Consider the following 16,855-nt stretch of genomic DNA (forward strand, 5'->3'; position numbering starts at 1 on the left):
ACCTGCACTCCACCAATTCTACTCGAAAACTGGCTGCAAGACAGTGCACAAAAGTAGGCCAGTTTGACACTTCCGAAATTTCTCCTTACCTCACTGTGAGGAACTATCTGGTCTTCAATCTCCTCCCCTTACCTGCATTGCTTGACAAACTACAGGAATTACAGAAAGTACAGACCAAGCGATAAAAAGTGTCTACTGCCAATGGTGATGCAAAGAGAAGGAGTGCACTAGAAGCCAGAGTCAGAAGAGAGAACAGCACATTGATAATGAAGAAGAAAGCTGTAGACTGCAGAAAAATATCGATGGGGTCAGATGGGCAGAACAGTGGCAAATGGAATTCAATCCAGGGAAGTGTGAGGTAATACATTTGGGGAGGGCCAAAAAGGCAAGGGTATACACATTAAATGATAGGACACTGAAGTGTAGAGGAATAAAGGGGCATTGGAGTATGTTGCCACAGATCCCTGAAGGTAGCAGGCCAGGTAGATAAGGTGGTTAAGAAGGCATACGGAATACTTGCCTTAAGAGCAGGGGGGTTATGCTTGAACTGTATAAAACACTAGTTAGGCCACAGCTAGAGTACTGCGTGCAGTTCTAGTCATATTACAGGATGATTACACTGGCGAGGGCACAGAGGAGATTTACGAGGATGTTACTTGGACTGGAGAATTTTAGCTATGAGGAAAGATTGGATAGGCTAGGGCTGTTTTCTTTGGAACAGAGGAGATTGAGGGAAGACCTTATTGAGGTGTATAAAATTATGTGGGGCCTAGATAAAGTGGATAGGACAGACCTATTTCCCTTAGCAGTGGGGTCAACAACCAAGGGGCATGGATTTAAAGTAATTGGTAGAAGGTTTAGAGGGGATTTGAGGTGAAATTTCTTCACCCAGAGGGTGGTGGGGGTCTGGAACTCACTGCCTGAAAGGGTGGTAGAGGCAGAAACCCTCATCACATTTAAAAAGTACTTGGATGTGCACTTGAAGTGGTGTAACCTACAGGGCTACAGAGGAAGAGCCGGAAAGTGGTATTAGGCTGATAGCTCTTTGTTGGCCAGTGCGAGCACAATGGGCTGAAATTGCTGTAAATTTCTATGATTCTATGACTCACAGCTCAGATTGGTAACTGTGTGTGGGGCATCCCAGCCTCAAAGTGATGTCCTTCCATTCTCAGACATTGTTAGATTTTCTATACTATAAACCACTATACTGCCCAAGTCATATGTATAACATTTAAAAATTAACTTATGGTAAAGGACAGAAAAAGACTCCAACTCTAAGTGTAATATTAATAAGTGTAAATGTCTCTTACCAACTCTCGCTGTCATTGAAAAAGCTTTGAATTTTACAGAAACATCTGCAAATATGCCTCCAGTTCTGGTCACATTGATTATTGGTCCAATATAATTTTCAGAAACTCGTACAGCAGAAGTAGAAAGCTGCAGGGTACCAAATGCATCATCGTTGGCATTGATTATCACTTGGGCTATGATGTCATTCTTTGGTCCAAGACGTGGAGAACCAGCAACTAAAAAATGGAGTGTCTATCATCATTGTTGTGCATACTATTACAGTAGTCCATGTGAAACCAAAAAAAAATTCAATATACAGAAGTGATTTTTATCTGTGTGTGCGCATCATGGCTCTGAAATTGTGGTCTCTGAGATGGCGTACTCTGAGAGTATACCGTCGTAATCCATTTGAAAGGCCCCGCAACTTGCGATCTGTAAAGTGTTAAATCCACTTTTTAATAAGATGCTTGTTCAGTTCAGTCAATTTTACAAAATTAGGACCATTGTACTGAACAGCTTTTCAAGAGACTCATCAGTCAATGGACTTACTGCAGTTAAATGCACTACTAGATGGTCTGCACAGAAGTTTCTCTGCCAGGATCGTTCCAATCAGCATACAGGACAGGAAAGAATTCCAGTCTATGAGATTTCTGGTGGGACCGTTAACAATTGCGTCCTTAGTTGATGTAACTTGAGTGGCCCCTACTGATGCGGATAAACAAATAATCAGATCTTCACAAGGGGAAAAATACTGATTATTTTCTGTAAATTACAGGATTTATTCATTTTTACATTAGCTACCTCGATTGGGGCAATACCTATTTCAAAAGTGAAAATTTTTTAAATAATTTCCTTCTGCACGTATCTTCTCCCTTATATAGGATTAGCCATCTGATTACTTACTCACCTATAAAATTAAAATGTCAGTAAGGAAGGTAATACAAAACCTGCATATCCATAAGAGTATAGCTGAGCCTTTTATAGGCAAGCACACTCCTTTGTATTTTCTGTTGGTGTTCTTCCTCAATCATTACTTGAATCTCTGTTCACACAACTGCATACATAAAATAATCCATTATGGTACTTCAGTGGCAGGAATAGGAAAATTATTAAAAGTTAAATCTACTTGCCTACTCTCTTCCAACCATAACAATTTCAAAACTCAAGTAATGCTGTTTGGGGAAAACAATTTGTTACCTCACTGGTACTTGAATAGTCTGTAACCATCTGAAGAGTTTAAGCTGGGCATTGTGATGGTATGTGTTATTAAGAACTTATATACCCACTGTTACTTCCTTTTCAGCCAAAAGGTTTTTCCTTAAACAGGAGCACAGGAAAATGCAAACTGTACTCTATAGTACAAAATGGTAGCATGGTGGTTATGTTACTCAGCTAGTAATTCAGCAGCCTGGACTAATAATCAGGAGACGCAAGTTCAAATCCCACCACATTTAAAATTCAGTTAATTAAATAAGTCGTAAAAATCCATCTGGTTCATTAATGTCCTTTCGGGAACGAAATCTGCCGCCCTTACCTATCTGGCCTATAGGTGACTTCAGACCCACAGCAATGTGGTTGGCTCTTAATTGCCCTCTGAAATGACCTAACAAGCCACTCAATTGTAACAAACCGCTACAAAAAGCAGTAATAAGAATAAAATCAGACAGACCACCCAGCATCGACCTAGGCACTGGCTTCGGACATGAAAATGGCAGACACAGCCCGTCGACCCTGCAAAATCCTCCGCACTAACATTTGGGGACTTGTGCCAAAATTGAGAGCATGCATGCTAAACAGCGGCAGCAGCTTGCTATAGAGAGAGCTCAGCGATCCCACAATCAATGGATCAGATCAAAGCTCTGTAGTCCTGCAACATCCAGTTGTGAATGGTGGTGCACAATTAAACAACTAACAGGAAGAGGATGCTCCATGAATATCCCCATCCTCAATGATGGTGGAGCAAGGCACATGAGTGCAAAAGACAAGGGTGAAATGTTGCAACTATCTTCAGCCAGAAGGGCTGAGTGGAAAGAGGCTTCCCCCTGAAGTTCCTTCCAGCACAGAAGCCAGCCTTCAGCCAATTCGATTCACTCCACATGATATCAAGAAACAGCTGAGTGCACTGGATACAGCAAAGGCTATGGGCCCTGACAAAATTCCGGCTGTCGTGCTGAAGACTTGTGCTCCAGAACTAGCCGCGCCTCAAGCCGAGCTGTTCCAGTACAGCTACAACACTGGCATCTACCTGACAATGTGGAAAATTGCCCAGGTATGTCCTGTCCACAAAAACCAGGACAATCCAATCCAGCCAATTACTGCCCCATCAGTCTACTCTCAGTCATTAGCAAAGTGATAGAAGGCGTCGTCGACAGTGCTATCAAGTGGCATTTACCCACCAACAACCTTCTCACCGACGTTCAGTTTGGGTTCCGCCAGGACCACTCAGCTCCAGGCCTCATTACAGACATGGTCCAAACACGGACAAAAGAGCTGAACTCGAGGTGAGGCGAGTGTGACTGCCCTTGACATCAAAGCAGCATTTTACTGAGTGTAGCATCAAGGAGCCCTAGTAAAACTGAAGTCAATGGGAATCAGGGGGAAAACTCTCCATTGGCTGGTGTCATAGCTAGCACAAAGGAAGATGGTTGTGGTTGTTGGAGACCAATCATCTCAGCCCCAAGACATCACTGCAGGAGTTCCTCAGGGCAGTGTCCTGGGTCCAACCATCTTCAGCTGCTTCATGAATGACCTCCCCTCCATCATAAGGTCAAAAGTGGAGCTGTTCGCTGATGATTGCACAGTGTTCAGTTCCATTTGCAACTCCTCAGATAATAAAGCAGTTCATGCCCGCATGCAGCAAGACCTGGACGATATTCAGGCTTGGGCTGATGTGGCAATGTAACATTCGTGTCACACAAGTGCCAGGCAATGACTATGGCCAACAGGCAAGAGTCTAACTGCCTCCCCTTGATATTCAATGGCATTACTATTGCCAAATGCTCCACCATCAACCTCCTGGGGGTCACCATTGACCAGAAACTTAACTGGACCAGCCACATAAATACTGTGGCAACAAGAGCAGGTCAGAGGCTGGGTATTCTACAGTGAGTGTCTCGCGTCCTGTGCCTTTCCACCACTTACAAGGCATAAGTCAGGAGTGTGATGGAATATTCTCCACTTACCTGGATGAGTGCAGCTCCAACAACACTCAAGAAGCTCAACACCATCCAGGACAAAGCAGCCTGTTAGATTGGCACCTGATCCACCATCTTAAACATTCACTCTCTCCATCACTAGCGCACCGTGGCTGCAGTGTGTACCATCTACTAGATGCACTGCAGCAACGCGCCAATGCATTTTTGGCAGCACCTCCCAAACCCGTGACCTCGACCACCTAGAAGGACAAGGGCAGCAGGCACATGGGAGCACCATCACCTGCAAGTTCCCTTCCAAGTTACACACCATCCTGACTTGGAAATATATCGCCGTTCCTTCATTGTCGCTGGGTCAAAATCCTGGAACTCCCTCCCTAATAGCATTTTGGGAGTACCTTCACCACACAGACTGCAGCGGTTCAAGTATCAACTTCTCAAGGGCAATTAGCAATGGCCAATAAATGCTGGCCTTGCCAGTGACACCCACATCCCAGGAACGAATTACAAAAAATATGAAAGGCGAATATAGATGAAATAAATTATTATTATTTTTTTTAAATCACCTCAGCTCCTCAGAAATATGGTGGATAACTTCAGCATGTATCTAGTGATCTAATGATCCAGATATTTCCATTATCATTTGAGCTACTCCAGGTGTATGTCCCTTGTAACAGTATATAACCTTGCATGTTTCATTCGTTAGATATTTCTTAGAGCAGTCATCTGACATATGAATAGACCTGCGAGCAGTGAACACCTGCAAGTATACAAAACAAATTCTGTGGTCTCAGAAACGGATACTGGTCCACATTTAAATATGAATTCACTTCCTAGTCACCACAGCATCAACCAGACACTGGACTCTGCTGCAGTTATAATTCCAGTAATGTTCTGTCACAGGGCCTTCCAATATACCTGTTATACCATACAATTTGTGTCAGCATGGAAGGGGTTTCTTCTTCAGCCATACAGACTGTATAGTGTAATTTAGATGTGAAGACATCTGAGGCACATGAAGGTTAGAGCTGGAAAACCACAGCTGAAAGGTTTCCTCACAACTTCCACTTCATTGAAAATTTCATTTCTATGGTAGACCCGAATAATGTGTTAAAGAAATTTTTTACTTGGGAAGTGGAATACAATTACCAGCAGACAAGCACCTTTTTATGGCTTTCCAGAACAAAACAAAATATTGCTGGTGGAGCCTCACCCTTTGCCCTGATCCAGCAGTTATGAGGTTCTTGCTGCCTGTGTGGAGGAGGGCAAAGTCGGCAGGGTGGATGAGCAAACATACACGGCACCGTGGTACAGGAGGCCTTTCAGGGAGGGGGGAGTGAAAAGGAATGTTGTCATGGTTAGGGACAGAATAGTCAGGGGGATAGATGCTGTTCTCTATAGTCGCGACCGGGAGTTATAAAGGCTGTGTTGCTAGCCAGGGTTAAGGATATCTCTTCGTGGCTGGAGAAGAATTTAGAATGGGAGGGGGAGGATCCAGTTGTTGTGGTCCACGTAGGAACCAATGTCATGGGAAGAACTAGGAATGAGGTTCTGCTGAGAAAGTTTGAGGAGCTAGGGTCTAAATTCAAAAGCAGATCAAAGATAATATTCTTTGGATTGTTACCTGAGCCATGTGCAAATTGGCATGGGTATAAGCAGATCAGAGAGTTAAATGTGTGGCTCAAAGAGTGGTGTGGGAGGAAGCAGTTTCGATTCATGGGGCACTGTCACCAGTACTGGGGAAAGAGGGAGCTGTTCCATTGGGATGATCTCCACTTAAAACAGACAGCGACCAGTGACCTGTAGATAGGGCTTTAAAGAAAAGGGGGGGGGGGGAAGAAAGGGGTCAGGTGAGGGGAAATCTAAAAATCTAAAGAAAAAAGTCAAGGCACTGGAGCATGCAGTGATTTGGGTAGATACAGAGAATGTGACAGGAAGGAACAGAGGGCTAGAAATTCATCATCGACCATTTTGAGGCGGTAACATTGACAGGGCGATAAGTTTGGCGCCCGCCGATAATTAGTACCAGCGACCGCAATATTGAGTTGCCACACCCTCAGAGGGAAGTCAAGCACTAAATCAGGCGGTGCACAGTTGCCATAAAGCGCTAAAGCTGGCAAGCGGGGTGCTAGCATGACAACGCAAATCAGGGTCTGGCGCTTCTGATCAGGCATACTGCCGCCATCTGGTTCTTAAAGGGTATTTTCACTGACGCAGCACAGCCTCATTCTGGTCATTGCAGCCTCTACACTGGTATTTGAACAGTGAGAATGGCAGACATGGGAGCTCAGCAGCGCACCCATCAATTTTCAGAGGGGTCATTGGAGGCTCTTGTCGAGGCGGTGGAGAGGCGGAGGGACGTGCTGCGCCCAGACACTGGCATGAGGCCATCGCCGAATGTTTTCCGCCGTTTATGGAGGAAAGTGGCAGCCCAAGTGTCGGCCTAGGAGCACGGTGTCCAGAACTGCGACGCAATGTCGCAAGAAGTTGAACGATCTCACTCGGGTCGTCAGAGTCAGTACATTCTTCATAAACCTCAACATGCCACCAGATCAACCTCACTGTCTCACACACTTTATAGGCCCCCAAATTCCAGCTCTCACACACCAACTGGCACCAGCTATTGAGAGTTAAATGCGCATCTGACGCCTTCCATATAGTTACAGCTATTCAATATGGAAGGTAGATATGACAAACACATAGCTGCACACTCACTCACACGCTCTCTTTGTTCCTGCAGGCCAAGCTTGCACACAACCGCAGGGAGCAGCTGTGCACAGGTGGACGACAGCCGGATCTCCAGCGCCCAATGGACCTGGAGGAACAAGTGTCCGCCGTCATGGGTGTTTAAGTGGGTGTGGTTGCCTCCGGAGAAGCCGACCCCCCCAGGGACAGTAGCGCTATATTGCTCACCTTTTCATTCTCTATCACACCACTTCCACTTCACATGTAACTATGGTGTCTGAACTCCCTGCTGCCTTCCTGCCCCCTCCCACACTTTTAACCACACTTTTCTGCTGTTTTGCTTTCAGATAATGAGCCAGCAGGCCAGGAGCCTGTGCCTCAGCCCTCCAATTCCAGCGACACCGCAGAGGATGAGGAAGGGGAGGACATTGAATCTCTGCCTGTGTCAGAGCAGCCAGCTGCTTCTGACAGTGGGGGCATCACTTCAGTGCAGGCGGCCATGTTTGTGGGGTCTGATGTTGTTGGTGCTCCGGGATCCAGCGGCAGGCAGTAACGCCACGGGAGAAGGGAAGCTCGGGGGCCAGCTCCCCAGAGGGCGAGTTCGCGCCTAAGTGCTGCTCAGCAGGATTCAGATGAGGACCTCAACGTGGATGTTGTGGCCAGACGTTCACTACAGATGCACAGCGAGCTTCTGGGTGCATTGGCAAGGGTGCCTGACACCATGGATGCACTTGCTGTGAGTTTGGAACAGTCCACCTCACTAATTGCCCTAGTTTCTCAGCAGACCTTCGAGCCCATCCTTGGTAATTTGCAAAGAATGGTGGACTCGCAGAGGGACGGTGGGGACCCAGAACTGATGCCTTGTGTCAGAAGAACATAAGAGTTAGGAGCAGGAGTAGGTCATTCAGACCCTCGAGTCTGCTCTGCCATTCAATAAGATCATGGCTGATCTTCTACCTCAACTACACTTTCCTGCACTATCCCCATATCCCTTGATTCCATTAATATCCAAAAATCTATCGATATCTGTCTTGAATATACTCAAAGACTGAGCATCCCCAGCCCTCTAGGGTAGAGAATTCCAAAGATTTACCACCCTCTAAGTGAAGAAGCTTCTTCTCATCTCAGTCCTAAATTGCCGACGCCTTATTCTGAGTCTGTGACCCCTGGTTCTAGGCTCCCCAGCCAAAGGAAACATCCTCCCTGCATCTACCCTGTCAAGCCCTGTAAGAATGTTGTATGTTTTAATGAGATCACCTCTCATTCTTCTAAACTCTAGAGAATAAATGCCGAGTCTACTCAATCTTTCCTCATAGGACAATCCCCCCACATCCCATCTGGTGAACCTTCGTTGCATTCCCTCTATGACAAGTATATCCTTCCTCAGGTAAGGAGACCAAAACTGTGCACAATACTCCAGGTGCGGTCTCACCAGGGCCCTATATAATTGCAGTAAGAGGTCTTTACTCTGAAACAAATATTCTTGTAATAAAGGCCAATATACCATTTGCTTTCTTAATTGCTTGCTGTACCTGCATGTTAACTTTCAGTGATTCGTGTGCAAGGACACCCAGGTCCCTCTGAACACCAACATTTCCCAATCTCTCACCATTTAAAAAATATTCTGCTTTTCTACTTTTCCTACCAAAGTGGATAACTTCACATTTCTCCACATTATATTTCATTTGCCATGTTCTTGCCCACTCACTTAGCCTGTCTACATCCCCTTGAAGCTCTTTGCACCCTCCTCACAACTTACATTCCCACCAAGCTTTGCATCATCAGCAAACTTGAATATATTACATTTGGTCATGGGTGAGGTGGTATCACCGATTGCAGCACAGGCCAAAGTGACGCAACGACTTAATGCTGTAATGGAGTCAGTGCTTGGAGTCATGCAGACTCAGACTGATGCCACGCGAGCACTGACTGCTGCCATCATCTCTGTGTCCCCAGCAGTCCATCTGGGATCTCAGGGTGCCGAAGCTGGCTAGCTATCTGTGCTGGAGCAGATTGGTCCGGATGCTGATGCTCTGCCCCTGGGGGAGTGGCAGTGTGTTGGTGGAAATGGAAGACGCTGTCCTGTCTCAGGATGACAGCATTCCGGCTCCCGGCACTGCCACTTCGTCATTGCACCTGCCGCTGTCTGCACCCCATCCCTCCGAGACTGCTGCTGCCTATCCTGAGGTGGTGCAGTCTGCAGCCGGGCCTACCGGGCCCAGAGCTGGTTGAGGACGTCCTGCTTGGCCATCTGCAGTCTCTGTGTCACAGACGGAGCAGCCTTCGACCAGCCTTGCTGCAGCCACTGGGGTCCCATTGAGGAGGAGTAACAGGGCTGGGAGAGGGTAAAGGAGAGTGGGAGGGAAACATGACACCAGCGGCCAATTAGACAGTTTCCCCACATGGCCATGTTGGCACATTTGTCATTGGGAATGTTTTGACACATATTCTGGTTACTAGTTGAGAGTTTTGATGTGTGAAAGGGGAGGCTTGTTTTCTGCGCTATTGTTGATGGATGTTGTGGTTCTTTTTAAGAGGCGAGGGATTGTTGAATCTGCTTGTGGTTTATGATGTCTGAAGGGGTTAGGGGTTATTGTGAATAAGTTGTGGTCGATTCTTGCGGGTGGGTGCCGGTTGAGGGCACAGACTTGTTGGCGACATTAAATAATTATTTGGACCTTTCCATTCTTCTGATGTTCCTCATTTCAGCTTTTCAGGGTGGTGCGCGATGTGAGTTTGCTGACCATTCACAATCTGATGGGCAAATCAATGGAACTGATGCATAATGAGATGCTGCTGTGCTGCCCTTGCAGCGGCAACATTGCCACGATCCCTCCTCCGTGGCTGCTGATCCTCCTCCTCTGCCTCACCATGCTGCTCCTCCTGCTCGTCCTCTTCCTCGTCCTCCTCCTCAGGTGGACCTTCAATCCCTGGTGACAATGGCTGGGTCCTCATAATGGCATGCAGCAGGCAACAAACAACGATGAAGATGGAGACTCGATCAAGGGTCCCTCCAGAACGGTCAAGGCAGTGGAAACGCTGCTTCAGCACACTGATAGTCTGTTCGATGAGGTTCCTGGTGGCGGCATGGCTGTCATTGTAATGCTGCTCAGCAGGGGTGTTGCAGTTGCAGGGGGGGGGGGTCATCAGCCAGGTGGCAAGTGGATAACCCTCGTCTCCGAGCAGCCAGCCACGACCTTCATGTGGTGGCTGGAAGAGTGTTGGCACAGTGCTCTGTCGCAGGATGAAAGCATCATGGCTGCTGCCAGGATAGCAGGCATTGACAGTGAGGATGAGCTGCCTGTCATGTATCTTACATTATTATATATAACTGTATCCTAACATGCTATACATGACTGTAATAAGATATGACCTGTAACCACCAGCATACCTTACCACCAGGGGTACACTTGCAAGAGACAGGTATATCAGGACAGGTCTCAGGCAAGTGCAGCATTCCAGAGCTGTGAAATAAAGGTGCAGGTCCAGAGTGACCTTGACTTCACTACATGCCTCATGTGAATCTGTACTGAGGGGACAGGACTTTACAGTGGCGACAAGTTACGGGATTACAGAATCCACAGAAAGGCTAACAACGGATCAGATGAAAAGTACAATGCGGGCGACAATTGGGAGGACTTTATAGAAAGGCTCCAGCAAAGCTTTGTAATCAAAGACTGGTTAGGCGACGATAAGGCAGACAAGAGAAGAGCCCATCTCTTGACCAGCTGTGGCTCAAAAACATACACTTTAATGAAGGATCTGCTGGCACCCGAGAAAAGAGCAAGCAAGTTGTTTGAAGAATTGAGCACACTGGTAAGAGACCACCTGAAGCCAGCGAGCAGCCTACACATGGCCAGACACAGGTTCTACAACTACAGACGCTGTGTGGGCCAGAGCATACCCGACTTCGTGGCGGAACTTCGGAGGTTGGCTAGTTTATGTGAGTTCTCCGATGAACTGAGGAGAGAAATGCTGAGAGACTTTTTCATTGAAGGGATAGGCCACGCAGGCATATTCCGAAAGCTCATAGACACCAAGAACCTGACCTTAGAGGCAGCAGCACTGGTTGCACAGACATTCTTGGTAGGGGAAGAAGAAACGAGGTTGATTTACAATGCAATTACGACAAATAACAAAATATCGGAACAATAAGGGGTTCACAGCATTAAACAAGCTGCTATCCCCACAAATAGACAAAACCGGGAGAACAGGTTCTCAACAGCAGGCAGTGGCGCCAGAAGCCATCAAGGGCCACATGAACGGCCGTTCACACCTCATCAACCCACAATGCGAGCAATCAACTACAAATTGAGAGAAGCTCAAGAGAGATCAGCCAGACGCAGCTCATTCTTTGGGAACAATGGACACAGTCTGTGCTGGAAGTGTGGGGGTGGGCACTCGTCAAGGGGATGTCGATTTCAGCAGGCTGTTTGCAGGAACTATGAATATACAGGGCATTTGGCCCGCATGTGCAAAAAAACGGCAGCTTGGCTGGTATACGAATCGGATGGGTCGGAAAGCGGACCAGAAGACAGTAGGGACAATACCCGGGACACCAATGTACAGCGGGTCAACACGGTCAATGGCCGCTGCTCCTACAACAGGACGCCTCCGATAATGATGAGGGTCCTACTCAATGGGATATCTGTCAACATGGAGCTGGATATGGGAGCGAGTCAATCTCTCATGGGCGCTCAACAATTTGAACAACTGTGGCCGCATAAAAGAGACAGACCAAAACTCACAAGGGTCGACACCAAACTAAGGACCTATACCAAAGAAATCGTACCAGTCCTCGGCAGCGCCATGATCTCTGTCACACACAAAGGGACAGTGAACCGACTTCCCCTGTGGATTGTCCCCGGAGACCCCCCAGCCCTGCTGGGGAGAAGCTGGCTGGCAAAACTAAACTGGAAATGGGATGATGTCCATGCCATGTCATCAGAGGAATGGACCTCCTGCTCAACAGTTATAAAGCGATTTGAACATCTCTTTCAGCCAGGTGTGGGCACTTTCAAAGGGGCCAAAGTCAAAATCTACATCACACAGGATGCTAGACCGGTCCATCACAAGGTCAGAGCTGTACCCTATGTGATGAGGGAAAAGATTGAACACGAACTAGACAGGCTTCTGCGGGAAGGCATTATATCACCTGTGGAATTTAGCGACTGGGCAAGTCCCATCGTCCCAGTCATGAAGCCTGATGGATCCATACGAATCTATGGGGACTACAAATCTACCATAAACAGAGTCTCCCTACAGGACCAGAACCCACTGCCCAGAGCGGAGGACTTATTTGCCACATTGGCTGGAGGTAAACTTTTCTCAAAACTAGACCTCACATCTGCGTATATGACGCAAGAATTGACCGAGGAATCCAAGCTACTCACCACCATCAACACACATCGAGGCCTTTTCATGTACAATCGATGTCCATTCGGCATCAGGTCGGCAGCTGCCATATTCCAGCGCAACATGGAGAGTCTGCTCAAGTCCATCCCGGGGATGGTTGTATTTCAAGACGACATACTTATCACGGGCAGGGACACCGACTCCCATCTCCGTAATTTGGAGGAAGTACTAAAGCGGTTGGATCGGGTAGGCCTACGAGTCAAGAAATCCAAGTGCCTGTTTCTCGCACCCGAGGTTGAATTTTTGGGCAGAAGGATTGCCGCTGATGGAATCCACCCAACAGAGTCCAAAACAGAAGCAATTCGCCTGGCACCCAGGCTCCGGAATGTCTCAGAACTGTGTGCCTTTCTCAGGCTACTCAATTACTTTGGGAACTTTATGCAGAACTTAAGCACGCTGCTGGAGCCTCTCCACGTGCGACTCAGGAAGTGGTGCGATTGGTTTTGGGGGGACGCCCAGGAACTCGCCTTCAATAAGGCACGCAACCTTCTGTATTCCAACAGTGTTTTGACTTTCTTTGACCCAAGTAAAAAGCTAGTTCTCACATGCGATGCGTCAGCGTATGGGGTCAGGTGCGTTTTGCAACATGTCAATAGTGCGGGCAAATTACAACCCATAGCTTATACCTCCAGGTCACTTTCGTGGGCGGCGCGCAGGTACGGAATGGTCGAGAAGGAGGCGCTCGCGTGCGTGTACGGTGTCAAAAAGATGCACCAATACCTTTTCGGGGCCAAGTTCGCGTTAGAAACCGACCACAAGCCCCTCACGTTCCTCCTATCCAAGAGCAAGGCAGTAAACTCCAACGCCTCGGCGCGAATTTAACGGTGGGCACTCATGTTGGCGTCCTACGACTATAGCATAAGGCACAGACCAGGCACAGACAACTGTGCCGACGCGCTCAGCAGGCTACCCTTGGCGACCACGGAAGGGTCTGACGAACAGGACTGTGAGATAGTCATGGCAATCAATGCCTTTGAGTCCACAGGTTCGCCCATGACGGCTCACCAAATCAAAGCCTGGACGGCCAGCGACCCCACGTTATCCTTAGTAAAAAGATGTGTCCTAACCGGTGACTGGGCAGAGGCTCGCGATGCCTGCCCCGAGGAATTAAAACCCTTTCACAGGCGCATGCATGAGCTATCACTAAAAGCAGACTGCCTGATGTGGGGCAGCCGAGTAGTCATGCCTCTGCGAGGCAGAGAGACATTTGTCCGGAAGCTCCACCGCGAGCACCCGGGGATCGTTCTCATGAAGGCCATAGCCAGATCCCACGTCTGGTGGCCTGGTATTGAAGCGGACTTGGAGCTCTGCGTCCGAAGGTGCACCATTTGTGCCCAACTCAGCAATGCCCCCAGGGAGGCTCCCCTGAGCCCCTGGCCCTGGCCTACCAAACTGTGGTCGCGGGTGCACGTAGACTATGCAGGCCCATTCATGGGCAAAATGTTCCTCATAGTTGTAGATGCATTTTCAAAGTGGATCGAATGCACCATTTTAAACTCGAGCACAACCTCCACCACTGTGGAGAGCCTCGCAACCATGTTTGCAACGCACGGAATCCCTGACATATTGGTCAGTGACAATGGTCCGTGCTTCACCAGCGCAGAATTCCAAGATTTTATAATTGACCACGGCATAAATCACGTCAAGACGGTACAGTTCAAGCCGGCCTCCAACGGCCAGGCGGATAGAGCAGTGCAAATCCTTAAACAAGGCATGCTTAAAATCCAAGGTCCCACGCTGCAGGGTCGCCTGTCGCGACTGCTGCTCGCATACAGATCTCGTCCGCAATCATTGACTGGGACCCCGCCCCGCGCAACTGTTGATGAAAAGGACTTTAAAAACAAGGGTCTCACTAATCCTCCCAGACATGCACGAAATCGTTTTGGCAAAGCGCTGTAAGCTGACTGAGTTGAGTACCATGACAGAAATTTGAGGGGGAGATTGAATGAGATAGGGGACAAAGTGTTTGTACTAAACTCTGGCAGGGGTCCCAAATGGCTTGCAGGGACAGTAACGGGCAAGGAAGGAAACCGGCTACTGATAGTACAAATGGACAATGGCAAAACCTGTCGGAGGCATGTAGACCAAGTCAAAAGCAGATTTACCAACTACACTGCGGAACCAGAGGCAGACTACAATGTGGAACTCGCACCACACCTGGTGGACAGACAGAGGGAATGACCTGAGGAAAGGGCAATCCCAACAGACAGCCCAGGTGAGTCAACGACAATCACACCAATTGAAACAGACAGCCCAGGCGAGATACCAGCAACCACACCCAAAGAAAAACAGACATCAAGGCAAACAACTGAACCACAACTCAGACGGTCCACGCGAGAGCGTAGACCACCTGAGAGACTGAACCTATAAAGACAATAAGACCTTGGGGGAGGGTGATGTCATGTATCTTACATTATTATATATAATTGTATCCTAACATGCTATACATGACTGTAATAAGATATGACCTGTAACCACCAGCATACCTTAGCACCAGGGGTGCACTTGCAAGAGACAGGTATATAAGGGCAGGTCTCAGGCAAGTGCAGCATTCCAGAGCTGTGAAATAAAGGTGCAGGTCCAGAGTGACCTTGACTTCACTACACGCCTCGTGTGACTCTATACTGAGGGGAAAGGTCTTTACACTGCCTGTGGTTGCACACCAACTGAACATTCAGAGAGTGGTAGCCCTTGTGGTTATGAAAAACCTCTACATTCTGTGGAGGTGCCTGCAATGCCACATGGGTGCAGTCAATGGCGCCCTGGGGAAGGCCGCAATCCTGGCGAAGCCACATGACCGGACTTCCTGCTTCTCCCTTCTCATGCTGAAGGTGATGTAGTCTCTTCTCTTGCGGTGCAGAATGTCAGTGAGCTCCCGGATACATCAATGGACAGCAAATTGCGAGATGTTGCAGAGATCCCCAACTGTAGCCTGGAAGGAGCCGGTAGCATAGAAACTCAGTGACTCTGTCACCTTAACAGCCACTGAGAGCAAAGTCCTGGTCCTGATGTGAAGCTGCAGGTCTGGCTGCAAGAGGTGGCAGATCTCTGTCAACTCCTCCTTGGTGATCCGCAGTCTTCTTACATTGCTCCGCCGACAGATTAATGTAGGAGAACTCTTCCTGGAAAACCCCTGGGAGACGGCGGGGGCGGGGGGGGGGGTGGTTAAGGCCTCCAAGTTCTGGCCTCTACCAGCCCTCCTCATTCCTCAGCCCACATTTCCCATAATCTGTCCCTGCAGCCATCACCTACGAAGTAGTTGGCGGATGGCAAGGTGCAGTGCCAGTGCTGCCCCCATGAAAGTCCAACGGCATGAGTTGAAAATGGGTAGGTAAGTGATAAGGAAAAGTAATTACCAGCTGCAATAACGCAAGAGCTGCCAAATGTGATAGCACAATAGCTACCACTCACTCTGACATCTCAGTGAACGGTTGCACATCCTTTTAAATACCGACCTGCAGTGCCAGCTGGAGGTTTGAACGCCTGCTTTCTGAGGCGTTTTTAGCGTCAGCCGGTAAGTGAGGAGAAACAACTGAAGATGGCATCCGGGACATGTTGCACACTCATTAACGTCACGATCGAAGGGATGCTACATCGCGAGACACTACCTTTTAGCGGCGCGCTAAAACTCCAATGATTTTTCCGAGCGGCGTCAGCTTTGCTCCTTTCGGGTGATAACGCATAACCACCCGTTACCGCACAGCGCTGGCACTAACAGGTGGCACTAACCAACTGAATTTCTAGCCCAGAGACTTTAATGGTAAAAGTACATCAGCGAATTAAGTGAAAGCAGGGAATAATGGTAAAAAGTTAAAATTACAGGCTCTTTATCAGAATGCACAAAGCATTCGGAGCAAGATAGATGAATTGTGTTCGGGAAATTGATGGGATTGAAGGCTGATAAATCCCCGGGGCCTGATAGTCTGCATCCCAGAGTACTTAAGGAAGTGGCCCTAGAAATAGTGGATGCATTGGTGATCATTTTCCAACAGTCTATCGACTCTGGGTCAGATCCTATGGACTGGAGGGTAGCTAATGTAATACCACTTTTTAAAAAAGGAGGGAGAGAGAAAACGGGTAATTATAGACCGATTAGCCTGACATCAGTAGTGGGGAAAATGTTGGAAACAATCATTAAGGATGAAATAGCAGTGCATTTGGAAAGCAGTGACAGGATCGGTCCAAGTCAGCATGGATTTATGAAAGGGAAATCATGCTTGACAAATCTTCTGGAATTTTTTGAGGCTGTAACTAGTAGAGTGCACAAGGGAGAACCAGCGGATGTGGTGTATTTGGGCTTTCAAAAGGCTTTT

At 48.0% G+C, this 16,855-nt stretch overlaps 1 protein-coding gene across 5 annotated transcripts in view; it reads right to left on the reverse strand.

Moving 5' to 3' along the window:
• Positions 1-16,855, reverse strand: part of adgrv1 (adhesion G protein-coupled receptor V1) — an 892,784-nt gene that overhangs the window by 652,077 nt on the left and 223,852 nt on the right. For all 5 annotated transcript variants that reach the window (XM_070885047.1, XM_070885038.1, XM_070885028.1 and 2 more), the window contains one exon: positions 1,311-1,526. In XM_070885047.1, coding sequence (XP_070741148.1) covers positions 1,311-1,526 — 216 coding nt within the window. The remainder of the gene's footprint in view (positions 1-1,310; positions 1,527-16,855) is intronic.

Source organism: Pristiophorus japonicus, chromosome 1 (assembly GCF_044704955.1).
Source record: "Pristiophorus japonicus isolate sPriJap1 chromosome 1, sPriJap1.hap1, whole genome shotgun sequence".
NCBI lineage: Eukaryota > Metazoa > Chordata > Chondrichthyes > Pristiophoridae > Pristiophorus > Pristiophorus japonicus.